This window comes from Mycetomoellerius zeteki, unplaced genomic scaffold (genome assembly GCF_001594055.1).
Source record: "Mycetomoellerius zeteki isolate Tzet28-1 unplaced genomic scaffold, Tzet1.0 scaffold821, whole genome shotgun sequence".
In the NCBI taxonomy this organism is placed as follows: domain Eukaryota; kingdom Metazoa; phylum Arthropoda; class Insecta; order Hymenoptera; family Formicidae; genus Mycetomoellerius; species Mycetomoellerius zeteki.
In genome coordinates, this window is record NW_017257853.1 from 505,093 (window position 1) to 524,706 (window position 19,614).

Genomic DNA, 19,614 nt, shown 5'->3' on the forward strand with positions numbered 1-19,614 from the left:
TTTAGGGCAACAACTTGTGCTCAGAAGAAACTTTTCACGATGATTTAAAATGTTTCACGATGTATTTTTAAGGGATTTTTATGTATTCCGACTTACATATCGAAATTACTATTATTTCCAAAATTTGTATAATATAATAAAGATAAAGAGTCTTGATCAAATAAATAATAGATTAGTAACAATTAAGTTAGTAAAAGAGTTTTTTAGATATATTAGTATCTTATAAAAGTATCTTATTTTTAGTGATAGAAGAGCAAACTCAAGAAGCGATAAATGCGGATGGAGACATTGAAAATTCTGAAAACCATCAAGAAAGTAAATAAACATCAAATTTCTTAATAAGATATTAACATTACACATACACACGCACGCACGCACACACACATATATATGTAAACTTTTTTTATACAGATGATGAAGAAGAGGATGAAGATGAAGAAGAAGAAGAAAGAGAAACTGTTGTTCAAGAAATTGATTTTAAATTGGATGAATTTCTTCAAAGGTGCGATAATAGTGTAATAATAGGGTTCTATCAAATTTTTCCTTGAGATTCATTTAACCAAAATAATTAATGTTGAAAAACAGATTGATAAAAATGTAAAAAATTGATCAAACAATCTATAAATAAAAAATTATCGATTCTTTTACTTGTAGATTGTTTGATCATTTTTTAAATATTTTTAACAATCTTTTTTTCAACATTAATTATAATATTTTGATTAAATGAATCTTAAGGAAAAATTTGATTTTTTAAATTTAATTTTTAAAGTTTTATCTAAAGCTTTGTTTAAAATCTAGCAAAAGTAAGGTTTTATTGTCTATTTGTACTTTTCAAGCTCTTTTGCTGCGATTTTTTAAAAAGGAATTCCGATTCAGTGAATCAAGATACTCTGTATACGATGAAACATAAACAGCATCTTTGTAAAAAATAATATATTATTCGAAGGTTCGCCAACGTGAAGGTCGTCAAGGCTTTAACACTACTAATGCAACAATTCGAAAACAACACAATCGAACTTAATCACTATATTACAAAAATGCTACATCGGATTGCTTGGGATTGTAAAATGCCGGGTATGATATTTCAAGCGTCCATATTTCGGATTTTTCAAAGAATCCTCGAATCAAAGGATCCTGCACATAAGGTAATAAAGTATTCAGAATGAATCACATAATTAACTATAATAATTACACCTTATATATTTTATAAATTTACAAAATCGTTAACATTTTTTATATTATTCAGTCCAATATTTTTCTCGACAAATTTTTTTTCTTTGCGATGTCACACTTTATCGCTTTTCGTACATAAGAATAGATAAGACGGTTTCTTAGCTAGTGATAAAAATTCTTTTCCTTTCTTATACTGCGCAATAAATTTCACCAGCAAGCTTTTATTGCATCCTTGTATCGAGCTTAATGGTCCACAGAAGTGGACTCGTTGAGCAGCAGAAAAATCGATTCTTGCTTTAGGAGCTCCAAAAGTTCGCGGTCTTCATAATCCGCCATTTCATCGAAGTCGCCCAGAAGAACCGGAAGTCGTATATGGAGCTACTCTTCTGGAAGACTACCCGCGACGCGACAGAAATCGTGGATGGTTACAACGCGGAAACGACTAACAAGAAAGTTTCACGAGCGACCTGGACGGAGGCGGAAGAGGACGAGCTACGTACCCTCTTCATGGAGCATCAGACTAACAAATATCCTCAAGGTAAACTCTTTATATCGTTCATTTCTCACGGAGAAGTCTCGTACACACATCGTTGAACTCGATAAATTAGTGCCTTTTACGAGAACGTGCCCAAAATACAGAGCTTTTTATTACGCAATAAATAAAAGACAAAGATGCAAGGAATCCAGTGCATTGTTTAATTAACATTTTTTAACATTTAATCGTTATTGTCTAGCTCAATAAAAAATACTTCCATTTACTCTAAATTGGATCACTCATGCAATAACTGTAATGTTATAAATTTGTAGATTTAATTGATTGGCTATTGGAGCATGTCATCAATGAAAATAGAACACGACGTACCATCATTAAGAAACTCAAGGAGATGTGCTTGATCGTCAATTCTAAGGTCAGTTCATTTTTTTCTCGCAAATATAACGTAGTTCTTTATAATGTAGACGCTAAAGGAAACAAGCAATCTCGAACCTTTTCTGATAATAATTTATTTATTTTAACCTAATATTTCTTTCTTGGAGAAACAGCTTTAAAAGATTCAGTAAACAAATTTTTGTACCTCCGCTAAAAAAGTACGGTTCATCCATGTGCCCTGCGGCAATCCTCGTTGCGCTTCGTCTGACAAGATCAATGATTTACGAGAATCTTTTGGAAGGGCGGAGAGGGACCGTTTGCCCGGCTTCGAAAATAAGTTTCTAGACTGCCTTCGCGTTGACGGGGTGAACATATGCAAAAAATGGAGCCGGGAATTGCTGCAGGAACTGTAAATTCTCCAGAGACAATACCTTTCTACGGGGTGAGACTTTCTACCCTCGTTTTTTCGTTTCTCTTTCTTCCACCATTGCGTGAGCTTTCCAACATAAACTGCGTGTTTCTTCTACCAGCCGGTAGTCTCTTTTCCTGAGAATGGAAAAGATCTGTGTGCGACCCCTTCGTCAACTTTCGCGACCCTAAAACCGGTGGTTTCTTGAGAAAAGCTATCGTTTTGTTTGCCTTCTGCCTTACGACATACGTATAAACATTTGCATCACCCTTCGGGCTATGAAAACGCGAAGGGAACATGACTCAAGCGCTTTGTTGTGTTTGTTGAACTGTAAATGCGCGTGTTATGAGCTAGTATTCTATAACTTTCGTTTCGATAGCGGAGGTCGAATTGAAATACTTTATTCAATTTATAAAGAGTCCAGCACAAATTTATTACAATAGAAACATCACAATCTCAGGAATATTTGATGTTTAATTAGCCTTAGAACTTAATATCATGTTACTTTTTTTGAATTATTAACATTTCCTAAAGAAACGTTCCGAGAATACTAAGCTTGAAAACGTTCCTTTTTTTCCTTCGTTATAACTCTTTTCTTCTGAAGATACACGGTGCAATACGGTGATAAAGCATGGGAATGCGTTAATCAAGCTTCTTATTGCGGCAGAGGAGTTACTAACTAGTTACCGGCTTATTTAAAACTTGAAATTAATTGAGTTTGTAGGGAAGCTCCTAACAAGAGAGGGAAAAAAGCGTAGCGGAGGATAAGCGATGCAATACACAATACTGTATCTCATTCCACCACGCTTTTTGTAGATGAAACATAACATAAGAGATTTAGCAAAAAGTTTTGCTCAGAAGACGTCAGCGTTTTTGGCGCGTGCAGTTTATAATAATTATTTTAAAACAAAGCTATTTAAAACAATGCTGTCGACCGTGCGATCTATTAAACTATATGCCTCTCAGCTGTTTATTAAAATTTTATTTCGTTTAAGCGAAATATATTTGACGTGAGTAATTGTTTTGTCAAAAAAAATCGAGCATGGAGTATGATTAATTTTTCGATAATGTTTCACGACATTAACCAGTCGTGATCGGGGAGAGAAAAAAAAATATTTATTTCCCCTCCGGTCTTAATTCGCTATTAATCACAAGCGTGCAGTCACCGGCGAAAGGAGGGTGGCTACGTCGGCGGAAACGTTTCTTCCATCATATTATCGATTTCTTTGCGAGACCTTCCTATAGAAAGGCTTAGCTACGGAAACGTTTCATTTAAATAATTTCATGCGTGAGTACGTTTTGTCTCTTTGAACGAAGAGAGTACGGTCGAAGCAGAAACTACGGCCGAGTATTCATTTGACATTCATTTAGTCCGTGGAAGTCGCGATATTGCTCCGACGGCCATTTAGAGACCTCGTTTCGCTGAGGGTGGAGCGTAATCGCTGGAAAACGAGCGACCCAGCTTCTTCTTTTTAAATACGCCTACTGACTTAGAAGCTTCTCCAAAGATTATACATGGAACGCTTTGTCTCATCAAGCCTGGAGATTATGCGCACGCAAAATACCTTCCGAGAATATTATAGGGGTTGAATAGCTGGGTGTTAATTAATTTATACATACATATATATTTATAAAGATATCGATATTGATCAAGCCTTTGTGCTATGATTAGTCGACTATTCGGTTATCGCCGAATCAATGTTAAGTACAAAATTTACTTTGCTATATTTTGGTAACTGTCTCATTTTTAGAAAAGTTTAATAATGATTGTGTTTAATGTTATGGAAATTTTCAGTGGATTTAAAATATTTTAATCTTTTTCCATTACGAACGACATACGTAATCTAACCCATTTTCTTAAATCTCATAATTAATTAGGGCGTGCGAGCTGAGGTGCAAAAGAGATTACCTAAAGAGTGGTCTGAAGAAGAAATCGCCCAGCTTACAGAACTTTGGACACAGTTCAAAGATGATGATGGTAATTTTTTAAATTTATTTTCTTCAAGCTAATTTCTGATGATATTTCTTAATTTCTTTTCTATTTCCTGAAAGTATAAATTTCATCGGACAATTGACTTTGGAATTTTCCTTCATTTATTCATATTTCTGTTAATTTTTATAGTTAAAGTTAATTGTAATTATTAATCACCGGTAAATGGAACAAAGAATGTGAAGTTTACAACTCGACGGTAGTAATATAAATTTCTCGAGAACTTGGCAGCATATTGTAATAATTGCCATTTATCGTAATTTATAATTTATCTGCGAATCATACGCGCCAAAAATGGCCTTAACCCAATTCCCGATATAAATTTCCGCGATAGAAATTCGCCGTAAATTTCAGCGTTAATTCTAGCCGGTTATTCGCGTTCCGAAACTGTTGAAATATTTCGCGAATGCGAAATTCGTGCGAGAATTCGTTAACACTGGAACGATTCCTAGGATTTAATTAAGCTCCGAACATCGGACACGCTTGGCTGCTTGTAGTAATAATTTCGAATCCGCTGGGACGAACGAAGAATAATATCCTTCCTGACAGAGACATTTTCAGAGAAGTCTTGTAAAACTTGTTTCATTTTCATACGAATCCACCGCTCTCCATAACTTTTAATCTCCGAAGTCGCTTCCACGCCAAACGTAATTCTCAGATGTCCACAAAATGTCAAGGGCATTTTTTCTTCGCCTTCTCTTAAAAAATTTCCGTAAAGTGTTTTATATTCTGCCGTGTTCTTACTCCGCGGTTATTAACCTTAGAACTACCAACTTCCCAACGGGCAGACAAAAATATTCACAAAATGTCATGTCATAAAAGAGAGATGATTCTTTTTTAAATTGAATTTGTTCCATTACAAATCTTACGAACACGAATTTACGCTTAATATCGGAATCGCGTTTATACGTAACATATCTTATAATCTTTCGAGAAGTTAAATTAAGTATAAGTACGTAAAGAGCGACGTCCAATTGACTTATAAATACATTTCGTCGACGTGAAATAAAGTCCGCCCCTTTAGATAAAGTCCCTTCGTAAGCTCTAATTGATTTAACTTTAAATCCCTTCAAAATCTCCGACAGTCGTCTTGACCTTCCCTCGCACGATTCTCCCACGAAGCCTTCCTATCATTCGTGCCGCACAGCTTTCTGACGACGCTATAAAAATCGAAACTACTGTGTCCTTGACAGATCCCGTGGATTTGATTTTCAACGAACTTAGAATAAAGCGACCGAAGCCGAAGATCAAGGAGAAGCTTCTGGAATTAGGATTGGTGCAGGATCGCAAAGAGTTGCGCAAAAAGCGATCCAGAAAGAGCAACCAGGGTGAGTATACTTATTCGTTCTTCCTCCCTTATCCGGTCTGGAGCATCCCTTGTTCCGACCAATCCCATCCTATTCCATTCGCATCTGTCTTTCTTACTATCCTCCGATTCCGCGACTATTCCCATTCGATCAGTCTTCTAGTAACGCCATTGCCGACGACTGCATAGAGCGACTCGCTTTCAACGGGGAAAGCGAAACGACGTGACGAGAGAGAGAGAGAGAGAGAGAGAAGAGGAAGCGAGAAGGAGTAAAGATCAATTTGTACAGAATTCTTTTCGTTCTTCTATATCGATTTCTTACAAACTGGGAAGAGAAAAAAACCTTTCGTCGATATTACCAGCGAAGACAAGTCCGCTCGTATATATTTGCGAGATTTGCTTCTGTTTTCCTTTTTTATTACTCGCAAGTGAAGCGAGTGCGATTCCACGAGAATTTTGTACCTATAACGTATGTTAATTGTTCCATTTTTTATCCCAATATTATGAAAATAAGAAAATGTTAAACTGCGCGATAAGCAGATTAGATTTAATTAATATTTCCTAAAAATCTTGATTATAACACAAAATGTTTCAACTATGAACAAGGAATGTTAATTTATAAATTCAGGTATTTAATTATACTACAGATAGATATTGTGTAATTACTAAAATCGCAACATGCATTATTGTGTATTTTTTATTAAATTATTACAATATTTAAATCCCTTTGTTTAACGGGTTATACCTACAATTACGCAATTACGGGTTTAGCACGATAGAAGTTATTATGGAATCGGAATGTGCGTTCCCCCCTCCCCCCCAACTGAGAACTATTCTGGTGATCTAAATTTATCGAACTGCTAAACATTTATACCTACCATGTGGTTATTCTGCAATCATGTAACAATCAATCTTCAAAACATTCGCGTAGATTTATTTACAGTTGAAATAATAAACGTCACTTTTTTCACAATTTTTAATATTTCAGAATTCACACACAGAGTATATTTTCTTTGTCAAAAACAGAAAATAGTTGCGGTAACAAATTATAAAATATAATATAAAATTATCAATATCAAACTATAGTAAATATTCAATGTGTTATTTATTTTCATTAAAAATAGTTAGATATAAGACTCGAACATATTTCGTTTCTTTTTTTTTTTACATGAACGCGATGTGCTCTTCAAGCAAATTTGTTCCTATCCAATTTTTTTCAAATACTCGAAATAATATTCACGTTGTCTTTTTATTTCTGTTGCTCATATTTGAACGATATTATCACGGAATATCAATCTTGTTATTTAATATTGGCTGCGAATTCCAGCCGCACTTTCGCCGTTCTTGGACCAATATCACTTCCCTTAGCTTCCTATTATGGTGCTGGAAGGAATTTCATATTTATCATGGATATTGTTTTCCTCTCTCATGCCCCTTATTTGTATTCAATGCATTGAGATAGCTCATATCATAGATATACTGCAGAGAGATGAAGCATTGCCGAGAAGTTTTGGTTCACCGTATGTGTGTTTGAAATAACATTTTCCCTCAATGTCGTGTTTTGATGCAATCTCTCTAGCCCAGATGGGACTATTCTGTATAGAAAATATGATTGTTTTTCGTAGGAAACAGAATAGGTACACTCAATTAATATTCTGAGTACAGATATGTCAAATCTGATAGTACATTCTCTTAGAAAAGAAACACCAAGCATGATATATTTTACGTGCGTAGACAAGAGAATGCCAGAGAACATAAATTATTCGGATTACAAAAATATTTCTTTTTCAATCAAGTCAAAATTTTTAGACAAATTAATATTTAAAAATTAACATTTTTTTGTAAAAAGAGAATTGTACATAATATAAATGATATAGATTCAAAACAAATTTGGATCATATCAAATTATATTTCAGAGTCATACTTTCGTATGAGATCTATAGAAAAAGAGTTTAAATTTATATATTTTATACTTTCTTTAATGTCATGTTCGAGATTTATTTAATGTAACGTGAAATATCTCGCGTACACATATACGTGCGACATTGCACGACGCGCTTTACACACGCTGATGAACGCTCGCTCGAGAAAGGTTCACATCGTTTCCATGCATTGTGCGCAAAGGTAAATCGTCGTGGGAAACGCAAGCTGCCAGTAATTCTGACGGGAACGAAAGTTCAGCCACCAACGACGAAGATGGCGAAGAAACTCGAAAATCCTCGAAGCGCGGCGCGCCTCGACGAAGTGAGGAGCCGATAAAAAAGAAGCAATGGAACAGGAGGAAGCTACCGACGATCGTTTACACGGATGCACAATTATCCGGTCTCTTGAAGGACGTCATCGACGGGAGTAAGTATCGCTGCCCTCTCATGGTCTTCCTCCCTTCTGACGTGCATCCGCGTTTTTGTGATTAATGAGAGCGTACTTGTCGCAAGAGAACGGCGCGTGCAACATATCCCTCGCTTCCTTCACGCAGGATAAATGTTCTCCTTGCCGGAGAAAAGGGACAACGATGATTTGCAGAAGCCATTGCGCAGAAAAAAAAGAGATGACTTGTCGGAAAAACAGCTTCTCAAGTCACTGTTTGGAGTATGTCACGTTACGAGCTTCGTGAATCCTACAAAAAAAGAAGTTGTTTTTAGAGGAGATTTATCATTCTAATTCTGTTATGCAAATCTACTTTGAATAATTTGCGAATAATATAGTAATTTATAATATTTATAAAGTGTCCAAAAGAATTATAAAATATTGCATCTTTTTTTGAAATATTATATTATTCGATTAATCAACTAAGGACTAACAAATAATATTTAATTGACTATTATCGGCTAGCAAAACTAACTTGTTAAAAGAAATTACATTAATTTGAAAACTCTCGAAAAAAAATCTCGCGTTAAATCAGACATGGGAGAGGCGTTGGAATGGATCAAGGAATCTCTGCAAGACGTTTTGGACGAACGTGACGAAGAGAGCTCCGAGGGCATACCCTTGGTGCCACTGACAGATTACTCGTTGGCCGCGATGGATTCACCGAGTTTTCAAAAGCTCCTTCGCGCCATGGGATTTGTGCCACCGGCTGATGGCCAGGAATCTTACTGGCGTATCCCAGCGAATATACTTACAACCATACTTCAAAAACGCTACAAACTCATCGAAGACGCTTTAGCCGGCGAATTCATTGTTGAGGGTAAGTGGTTTAGCAAATGTGATGTTCGAATGACGATCATTTACCGAAGCATATTTTAGAAACGCGTAAAGATCATTCCGATACTGATGAAAAGATGGATGATGACAGCGAAGATGATATCGATGTGTTCGAGCACGTTAAAAAGTTCTTTGCGCCCAGAGGTCAGTGCATACTTTTTTGGTAACCTTATCGGAAAAATATGTATCATCATAGAGATTTTTCGCAGAAAAACTTTACATGTTATCACAAAATATTTTCCGAGCTGCCTGAAAGGCAATCAATTTATCATTGATTTAAATTAAAATTTATAAGTTACTTTTTTATGAACTAATTTCAAAAGTTTTTCAAATTGAGATTTATCATGGCAGCGCGCGTACATTTAATCCTGGAATGTTACTGTGGATAAATTTTTATCTTAGTGCTAATTCAAATTTAGTATAACTTTTTTGATTAAAATTTTAATAGTTTAACATAATATTTAATAAAAGTTTATTTTTTTTATATTAAAATAGTGTTAGTTCAGTTATTCTACACTTTGCAACTTATAGAATATATATAAAATAAAAAATGTTAAAGGGGGGATTCCTAATTATGTGGATGAATTTTCAGATGTAAAAAAAGTATGTGTAGCATTCTAAGATTAAAATATACGATTTCTTACTTTCATAATGTATAAAAATCTATAAAAAAAAAATGTTGAATTATTTTTAGAACCAAAACCATCAACTTCCGAACAGTCAGAAATATCCACTAAAATTCAATCACAGAAATCTAAAACATTGACATTAAACAACAAAAGTGATGAAACAGAAGTTACAGAAAAAAATGATGAAGTAGAAATTATAGAAAAAAATGACGAAGCGAAAGTTCCAGTAAAAACAAATAAAGGTACTTTACTATCAATTTAACTATTCTAATGAATAAGCGACACAGAATAACATTTCCTCGCCCTCTGTTACTCGAACTAGTAAACCACTGTTCCTTTATCATGAGTTTACCGACAAATAAATTTATCAAGTTAAACTTTTAGACATTAGTCATAATATTCACACTAATACAAAATTTTAGAAAGCATAAGCAAGATGAGAAATCGAATAAGGGTGCTCGACGATTCCTCTGAATCGGAAATGGAAATTGAAAGAGATGTCGATGATAAGAACGGTCAGTATTGCTGATAAAAAATAGGAATCGATCGACCCTTTTATTACTGATCACGCATTAATCGTAAATTTCCGTAAATTTTACAGACGACATAAAGAGAGATAGATCCGATTCTTCATCTGATAAGGATAAACCGTCTACTAAGAAACGTCGACTACTCGATAGTGACGAGGAGGAAGAGCCGCTAAGAAGTAATTATACCGAAGCAAGTGGCGCTCGCGTAATAATTAGCGATGATGAAGAATCATTACCCAATGTTGCGATCTGAACGGCCCGCATTATCTCGCATAATAATAAGCGTCGAAGAAGATTAGGAGAATTTATATATTCGTTATTCTAGATATTTAAAATATTCTTGAACATTCAAAATGTTATAATATATCACAACATATTCTTTTACATCTTTTATTCAATCCCTTAACTGAAATAATAATTAAGACAAGAATTAAATTAAAATACATTTTATCGATTATTCTACTATAATAAATATACTTTACTAAGATTAAAAATTGCTGCGATAAAAAAAAATCGAGATAAATGTTCAATTTTAAGTTAGTGAAAATCATAATTAACATAATTATGCTATATGTTGAGAACTAAATTTATTTTTAATTCAATTTTGAGATACGAATGTTACAGCTTTAACATTGTTAACTTCAGTTGGGAAGGCGAAAATCGAGAGATTTACAGGTACCGGCTTTATCCGCGAGCGCTCGTACTGGAACATACATCCTAGGCGTTCAATAGCTTCGTCAAGGTCCCACGTGCTCCTCATCGCGGTAAGCCCTTGCGAACAATCAGTGGTACCCAGCATACACTCCAGGGTGCCAAGAAAAACAGTTCCTGAAAGGCGTCCACATTTCGCCAAGGAACGACGAAGAGAACATGCGAGCGCGGCGGTGCCGACTGGCGAAGGTATCTTCAGCGTTACCGCGCCGTTGGCTGTAGGTCATCGACCCTGGTCACGTGACGACCTAAACAGTCTCGCGTTGCGCGATCAACCTCCTCGATCACGTGTTTCCCGGTTCAGCGGTTGGTCAATGCGGCTGACTTTATGTCTTTTGATGGGCAGGTGAGGAGTCTTGGCGAGTGTTAACGATACGTACGTGTGCATCGAGACGTAATCGTGCGACGAAAGACCAGCTCTCACCTTTTTCGATGCCCACCTTTGACGGCTATCGACCATCCACAGACCAAGAGAGAATCGATACAACAGGACTCGCGGATATACGATCAGGAAATCATGCCGGGTCAAGAATCGTGAAAAACGCCTAGCTGCGAATCTAGTCGCGAATATGTTGTCACGTGTGACAAGACGCCAAGCCTTATGTAAATTTATATGCATAACTAATCGCCAATTCGATAAGACGTCGATTGATATCTTTTCCTTTATTTTCTTCATTTCTAATTCTTATATTATTTTATTATTTCATTACATTATTATTTTTATATTTCATATTTATTTTATCACTTATTATTTTATTATATCTAAATCATTTAAATAATACATGTATTTAATGATAAAAGAAACAAAATTCCTGTTCATTGATTTCCTTTTATAATATTTCTGCTTCTTACTTTATTTTATGTTGTCCATGTATGTTTTCTTATAATACTATATTTTTTATTATATTTTTATTGTTATTTTATCATTTATCTTATTTTTTGTCCTTTATTTTATGTTTACAAATCTTATGTATATAAAAAATATACATAAGAACACATTTCTTTTCTTACCTTTATTGATTCCTTTATTACTGTTATTGTAATATGAAATCGAACCTCAGCGAAAATATTGGCGCTACCTATCAGGAGTAGCTGACGAACAGTAAGCAGAGTCTGAATGCATCTATGAGCAGCAAGCAGCATCTACTTGCGTTCGAGAGGGACATGTCTACAGTGGTAACTAGAGACGCCGATCATCGTTCCGTCATCTTCGTCACTGTAGAACGACCAGATTCCAGAAGGGTGACTACGTGCATTCTAATCTCAACTTTTAGATGCCAGGTATGCATGACACAGTAGGAAGTAAACCGTTGCGGCGAGTCCACTCCACGTGGAATCCGAGGTGCTACGGACGCTACGGTCAGGACACGTAGCTGCCGTGATAAGATAGCATGCGAAAGAGTTAGTAGACCGCAGCCAACACGTTTCTTATGATCTCCGGGTAGAAGCGCGGGCTTCTTATACGGTTGTAGGTGGATGGCATCTCCTCTCTCTTTGTGAACGGTATCCCCACTCTATCGGCGCACCCTTCCACATCCGTATTCTTCCCCCTCTCCGTACATTCTATATCTATACCTTTAGCCAGGTACGGTGCAATGGAATTGTGAGACGATTTTTAAAAGCAAACAGATCAGACAAAAAGGAATCAGACATACAACGAAGGTACTATCAATCTAAAACGAATATACAGTATATAACAATCTCTTTTAAACATCTAAATAAAAATTGTTGAAATTAATTTTCTTCTTAATTATATCTAAAACTTAAAATAATAAAGAAGAGTCGGACACATTTAAGCGACTGTGTAACATTTACTGATATCAATCTTTATAGTTTTGTGTCTAGAAAGAGATCGCAGTGACATTTAAACCTTAATTAATTTATTTAACACTTGAAAATTGTTTTACATTATTAATACTATAATATAATAAATAATTAGTCTCTAAAATATTATTCAGAATGAATGATAAAATAAGAGATATAAAATGATTTTCAATATGTAGTTGAAATGTGAAAAAGATAATAAATCATAGATTAACTATCTCTATGTACTTTATATAAAAAAATTTACATTTCTTTTAAATTATTTGAACAATCGACATTCTGTATTTATATTCACATTAATTACACGAATCATCTGTCGGTTGTGTATCGCCATCTTATTAGGAAAGTATAAATACAAACAAGTTTCTGTCAGTCACTAATCTCGTATGAGCAATGTTCAATTTTAGATTCATATCATCTGATGTTTAAATATTTAGATAAAAGAAAATTATTTATATGAGAATAGCTCTATTTTTTACGTAAAACATTTTTTAACATTGCATTGTAGAAGTATGTAGAGAATTATAGGTATTATGTATTTGTAATCAATTACAATACACACATTCCATTTCAACTGTTACTATCAAATATATTTACAAGGTTCTTATATATTAAAAACAAAGAGATATTAAGCTATAAATTTTAATTCATTCATTTATATCAGAAATAGTGCGTAACATTATAGAATTTGACATTGCCATACTTATTATCTGTAACATAAAGTTTATATTTTTATTTCAGAATAAAGACTCGTAAATTTTTTATTGCATGAATTAATACACAATTGTAATCCATTCTCATGATTTACATTTATTAATATAAAAGTAAAAAGGGTTTTGTGTAGCTCCAAAAATAAATCAAATGTAAAAAGCCTATATGAACTTTCGTGGTTGTTGGTGCGTAAATAACATATTTATAAAGCGATAAGATATAATTCACAAACAGTTGGAGTTAATTTCGTTGGAAAATACGTTCCTATTGTTTTTGAATTTAACTTTGTGTGTCGCTTTATAAATATTATTTGCACATCAACAATCAAGCGGAAAATCATAGGCATTTTACATTTGATTTATATTTATACGTATAAATTTTTATAGTTTCGTAAAAATACTTTATGCGAAAATATATATATGATAAATAAAATACTATAATATTTATTAATAATAAAACATTCTTTGCATATATAATAATACTGCAAAAAGAAATCAAAAATTCTGTGGAATTTGTACGTTTTGGAAAGTTATATATGGAATTCTAGGAATAATATAAAATGAATTAAACAAATATATAAAAATTGTCTCACATAACATTGCTTACAACTCTGAAAGTTTCCAATGAGAGAACGTAAAATGGGCCACCGGTTAAAACAATCGGCCTCTGTGCTCGTACCATAATCGTTTGTACTAATCGACCGACGTTATAAAGTTTTAATTGCTTTCCGAAATCCATTTGCTCTCTTTTTTCAATGGCCATAAACTCCCATCCACAAGAATATACTGAATGCGCAATTTGCAAGCCCTAGAATGGTATAAAAATTAAAATTAATGTAGAGTGGGTAATATAAAATACCGTTGTATTTAATAATTCTAGATTGTTATTCATTACTGTACATTGTTCTCATTTTAAAGCTCTTAAGAGTACAGTAGAAGAAAGATTTTAGTACCTCTTGACATAAATGGAACTAACCAAATGTTCGAGTTGAGTGACAAAGAAACAGAAAACATACAGTTGAAAGGCGGCACATAAAAAATATTCAAGCAAAGACCATAATTTCAAAATAGATTCCATATCAATCTGTCGAGATGTATAAACATTGTAGTTTAATAATTCTAATGACAGCATTAAATATACAGAATATTCGGGTGCATCAAATATGCGTGTCGTCGAATACAATACTTTGTAAAATAATTCGTACCGCAACTTTAATCGCTGATGCTTCGAATGAGACTAAACAAATGATAATTAATGTTTCGATGCATTGCACGAACATTGTTGGACCGCTAAAGGTTTGCAACATTTTTAGAAATCTAGAAATATATACATATTTCTTAAATGCGATTAACAAAGGATTATTTCGAAATTGCGATATACAATCAAATATCAAAGGTTTAATTGAGAGAGACACAAAATTATTAATGAAACATAAACCATACCCGGTAAAAAATTTTTTATACATTAATATATGTATAAATATGTATAAACATACATAAACACGCATAAATATTCATAATTATATATAATTATACATGAAATATGTCCATACATCTCTTTCTTTTGTAAAATTACTTTTTAGTGTACTAAAAATAATAATAATATTGAAAAAACATCAAAAATAATTAATGGGACTATTTTCACATTGTTTTTTTTTTTTTTTCAGAAAAAATCAAGTTTGGAAAAATATAAAAAAATTTGCTCTTACATAACATATGTATAATTTTACATGCAATATATATGAGCAATTCTTTTACATTTTTCCAAACTTGATTTTTTCTAAAACAAACAACGCGAAAATTTTCCTTTTAATTATTTTTGATGTTTTCTCATTGTTATTATTATTATTATTGTTAGTACATTAAAAAGTAATTTTACAAACTGAAGACGGATGTATAAATATGTATGAACATATCTCATACATAATTATATATGTTTATGAATATTTATACATGTTTATACATATTTATATATATTGATGCATGAAAAATTTTTTACCGAGTATTATTAATATAATATTAATAGATATTTTAGATTCATAAGATATTACATAATTACATAATGTATAAATATAACAATATTATATTATGATTTTGCAACATAATCTAAGTGAAAACATTACTTTATAATCTCCGTATGACAATTCACGCAATTCTTTAATTTGTTCTCGAGAACGAAGATAGCTTCTGGCACGCTGTAATTTCCAAAAATATTTTATTTTCTCATAATTAAAGAGTTTGTTTTAAAATAATCGTACATAACAAATAATACTTGTCAAAATCGATTTTCATCAATATGATATTGATGTATTGAAATTGTGCGCAGATGACCATCAACGTGGTGACGTAAAAAGTGTCGTAGCAAATAATTCCAAGCGCAGAAGATATTCCGCCGATTATCTGCATGAGATATAGGCAAACATAATTATAAATATCGTTGGTATTTATCGGATACCATCCGACATACGGTAAATTTCTTTTTTTTAATGTTTGATTAATTGAATTTATCTGATTGGGTGCCCATTCTAGGAGCAATGGATTGGCACACCAATGTAGAACGCCGTAAATGCAAGCAAACGTCCAACAGCACACAAAGAAATTAGAATATTTACGCGTGTGTTCCATTTCATTCCTATATATTCGATATCCTAATAAAAATTTTTCATTAGCAATTTCAATATACATAAATAATTTTAAATATTAATGATTTATAAAAAAAACTATTATATTAAAGAACGTAGATTGCATTTTTTAAATCAACATACAGTGTGGAAAATTATCTCATAAATATTCACTAACAATAAGTATGAAGCATCAAAAGTTGTACGATGCAACGTAATTAATAATACAATCTTTCTTTATTCATCTCTGACGGAAAGTGATTTATAATATATCTGCCGCGATATTTTAAAAACTTTATATTGAAAAACACAAATAAGTTACTGGCAATAATAGTTAATTGACGTACCTTCCTCGCTGTTATCGATACGTTGGCAAAGTACATGACATTTTTCTAACTTCTCCACAAGATCGATGATTTCTCTATTTTTCCGTATACAATAACACCATTTTATTAGACCCACGACATGCATGCCGATTACTCCAATGATGTTAGCAAATAATTTCAGATCATTGTTCATCGTAAGCGCCACTATTTCCGAGAACAGAAGCAGGAAGTTTGTCAATATGAATACAATCGTTGCTGCCGTTGAAAGTAATATTTTAAGAAGCGAAAATGATTTGACGGGCCAGATACAGGCATATCCGAGTACCAAAAGCAAATTCGCAATGTAATACTCTAAAGATATTATGTCTTCTCTTCTGCACGCTTTGTTATTCTCGCTCTTGCGATTCATATTTAGAAAGAGGAGAGGGGTGGGCGAATGCATATCTGAAAAATCAAAACGAGAACCATCCTTTGCCTGAAGATGTGTGTCCGTGTATTCGTACAGTTCATTCGCGCGAAAAGATACTTGGTTTCGCGCAAGTACGCGAGGAACATAATACGGCTCTTGTTTCGCATATTCCCCGGATACATGTACACCGGACAATTACGTACGTTACGTCAGACGACCTGAGACTCGCGTATGTACGTACACGGTCCGGCTCACGGACAGTCTCACGAGGCGGTGAGTTTTATCGGTGGATTGTACATGCGGCGAACACGTTCGTGTAATCGGCAAACAGAAGATAAAGGCTCTTGTTTCTGTTTATAAGTAAAAGTATCTCGTCGCGAGAAAATTATCACAGCTGATTCGAAATACGTATAATAATGATAAGATTTACAATTTTTTTTTCTGATTAGTAATTTCTGACGACTACTTTATACACTCGATGTCTTGTAATTTCTGTGTATAATAGTGCTATTGATATAATAATATAAATAATATAAACATATTTGACTATTGTATTTGATAGGTATTATGATGACGTTACCCTTCGATCGATTAATGCCCGTATTCATAGTCAGTACCTTGTACTTAAGGCTTCCTTAAATTTATCTTTAGATGCTCAGTAATCAATGAAATAATTCGTAAAATATCTAAAGATAAATTTAAAGAAGCTTTAAATATAAGACCTGACTATGAATACGGACATAAGTTAGACTTTGAAGGCACAATTAATATTTTGATTGTAATTTCTGGTAGATAAATTTAAATCTGTAAAAAAATAAGTAAAATGCAATCCGACTTCTATGATAGTAAAAACTCGTTATTAAAGCTTTCACAAATTTGCAAGTACTTTTTTTTAGATTTTTAGACAGTCGAGAACAATATAAAAATCTTTACTGAAACTTAAAGACTCAGATGCTGACAAAATTCCACATGGCTGATGATTAATATAAATTTTTCACCAGTGTATTGGAAAATATTTCTCTGTGCATTGCGTTATATTAATCTACTATACTGGAACCTCATAATAGCGCGCGCTCGGGGACTCTGAGTGCGCTATATCGAGGTAACTCCCAAACCGAAATCCAGGATAGTTACGGTATCATTTCAGCAAGCACTTTAAGGATATATATTACACATATTTTCAAAATGATGAAAAAATTACAAATTATTTTAGATCGCATTCAAAAGAAATACACAAAATTTAACGATTCACCATCTGGATCAAAAGTTATTTCCATAAGAAGTAGTATTTTTTATATTTGCGTTCTAATAGAAACATATGGAAATTTATTATAAAATAATGACAAAAATCTCAAGTTTTTTGTGTAAGTACTTAAGTATTCGAGATACTTTATGTAAAGTTACATTGCGATGCACAGAGATTAGTTGTTCTGTAAATAAACAAAATACTTATTTTTTTCTACCTTTGTAACTAATCTTCAAATCGTAATGAAATTTTGTGTAAATCATCTTGAATACTTAAAGTACTTATACAAAAAAATTAAAATTTTTGTCATCGTGTTTTTAATTTTAATTTATAACAATAACAATAAATATATATTAAATAATAAAATAAATACACCAAAGTACAATTTTGCGCAAACCTGCACGAACACGTCGCGAGCTGCTACGTTACTGCATATATTGTTATCCCCACTTACGTTATTCACGTACGTCGCATATGGAGGGGATGATTCACGCTATTTCGAGGTACGTTATTAAGAAGTTCCAGTGTAATTTAAATCATAATAACGTAATGAGAGAGGACTATTTCTAACACTTTAACGTGACAGAGCTCGTGCAGCGATTCTCTCAGCGTCATACAATACCACTCGTACTATTTGCACGCGTAGCAATTTTCGTTCTGCAAGGCGATCCTTGTACTTAGGGACAACTTACCCCGGAGTTTCCGGGATCGTGGGACGTTCTCGGCAACTGCAATGCGCGTGTCTCGGTCGCTCGGATCTCGGGCATGATTTATGCAAGCAAATAAATGTCTCCGTCGTGTCATTAGATCGGTTCGTTTGAAATGCAAATAGCATTTGCAGCGCGCATCGGATACACTCTCCAATTAAGTGTCCGCGCAAACTTTTCTCGTGGCCCGGTCGCGCTGGAAGTTTGCAGGTACTTTGAAGTCGGATATAGATTCGCCGTAGGACCGAGCGTGAAACTTGATATCTAATTACATCTCCCGAGTCACCACCGGAAGCAGGATCGTTGATTCCCTTCTGTGCACGCGTGTTTCTGACTGGGTGGGTGGAGGTGAGCGACTCCCTTGGTTAATCTTCGGGCCCTAGCTTGCCTGGCTTCCGTTTGCCGCCAGTATCGCGTCGTCTCTATCAGCCGTTACATACGATGAAAGGCGGAATCGTGTAATCGCATTTCGCTCTTAATCTAATTGAAATCTGCCACTGACGCGTCCGCGAGGACTTTTGCAGTTATCGACGCGTTTTCGATTTGTATCTCATCGTCAGCGAACGAATGTCCGCAGGAAAACATCGAAGCCAGTTATTTAATCCACCAGTGCACGAACGCGATCTATAACGAAGATATAGAGAAATGTAATCAGTGCTGTTAGATAGAAATGTAATTTCGAGAGACGTCGGATATACTCTAGAAAGGTTTGTTATATCTAGTTTAAGATTTACATGAGAAGAATCATTTCCCAGTCAAATTCTCTTGGTTAATGAATTTCAAAAATTATGCACACATTCAGTGATGGAACTTTAATCACAAAGAGCAAGTTTCCTTGTTGTAATTTTTAAATCTGCTCAAAACAAATAAGTCTCTATGGAATAATACCGGTATAATCGATTCTTATTTAAGACTGTCTTAAGTACAGTTTTAAGATGTCATAAATCAGTT

The 19,614-nt window shown here is 33.8% G+C and overlaps 2 protein-coding genes across 2 annotated transcripts in view; one reads left to right on the forward strand and one right to left on the reverse strand.

Annotated features, from left to right (window-relative positions):
• Window positions 1–10,437, forward strand: part of LOC108729974 (protein timeless homolog) — a 44,027-nt gene extending 33,590 nt beyond the window's left edge. Inside the window, 14 exon segments of the mRNA XM_018459386.1 lie at window positions 244–315; window positions 412–502; window positions 947–1,145; window positions 1,474–1,711; window positions 1,981–2,081; window positions 4,329–4,428; window positions 5,634–5,768; window positions 7,871–8,095; window positions 8,649–8,933; window positions 8,993–9,094; window positions 9,645–9,821; window positions 10,002–10,094; window positions 10,181–10,353; window positions 10,355–10,437. Of these exon segments, the coding sequence (XP_018314888.1) occupies window positions 244–315; window positions 412–502; window positions 947–1,145; window positions 1,474–1,711; window positions 1,981–2,081; window positions 4,329–4,428; window positions 5,634–5,768; window positions 7,871–8,095; window positions 8,649–8,933; window positions 8,993–9,094; window positions 9,645–9,821; window positions 10,002–10,094; window positions 10,181–10,353; window positions 10,355–10,408 (2,045 nt within the window). The 3' untranslated portion in view covers window positions 10,409–10,437.
• A 3,506-nt stretch (window positions 10,438–13,943) lies between these two features.
• LOC108729975 (odorant receptor coreceptor) lies at window positions 13,944–18,723 on the reverse strand. Its single transcript, XM_018459387.1, has 6 exons — window positions 18,649–18,723; window positions 15,627–15,754; window positions 15,478–15,549; window positions 14,560–14,671; window positions 14,331–14,438; window positions 13,944–14,162 (listed from the first exon to the last, which is right to left on the reverse strand). The coding sequence occupies exons 1-6, from the start codon at window positions 18,721–18,723 to the stop codon at window positions 13,944–13,946; spliced, it is 714 nt and encodes a 237-aa protein (XP_018314889.1).
• Between the last annotated feature and the right edge of the window lie 891 nt (window positions 18,724–19,614).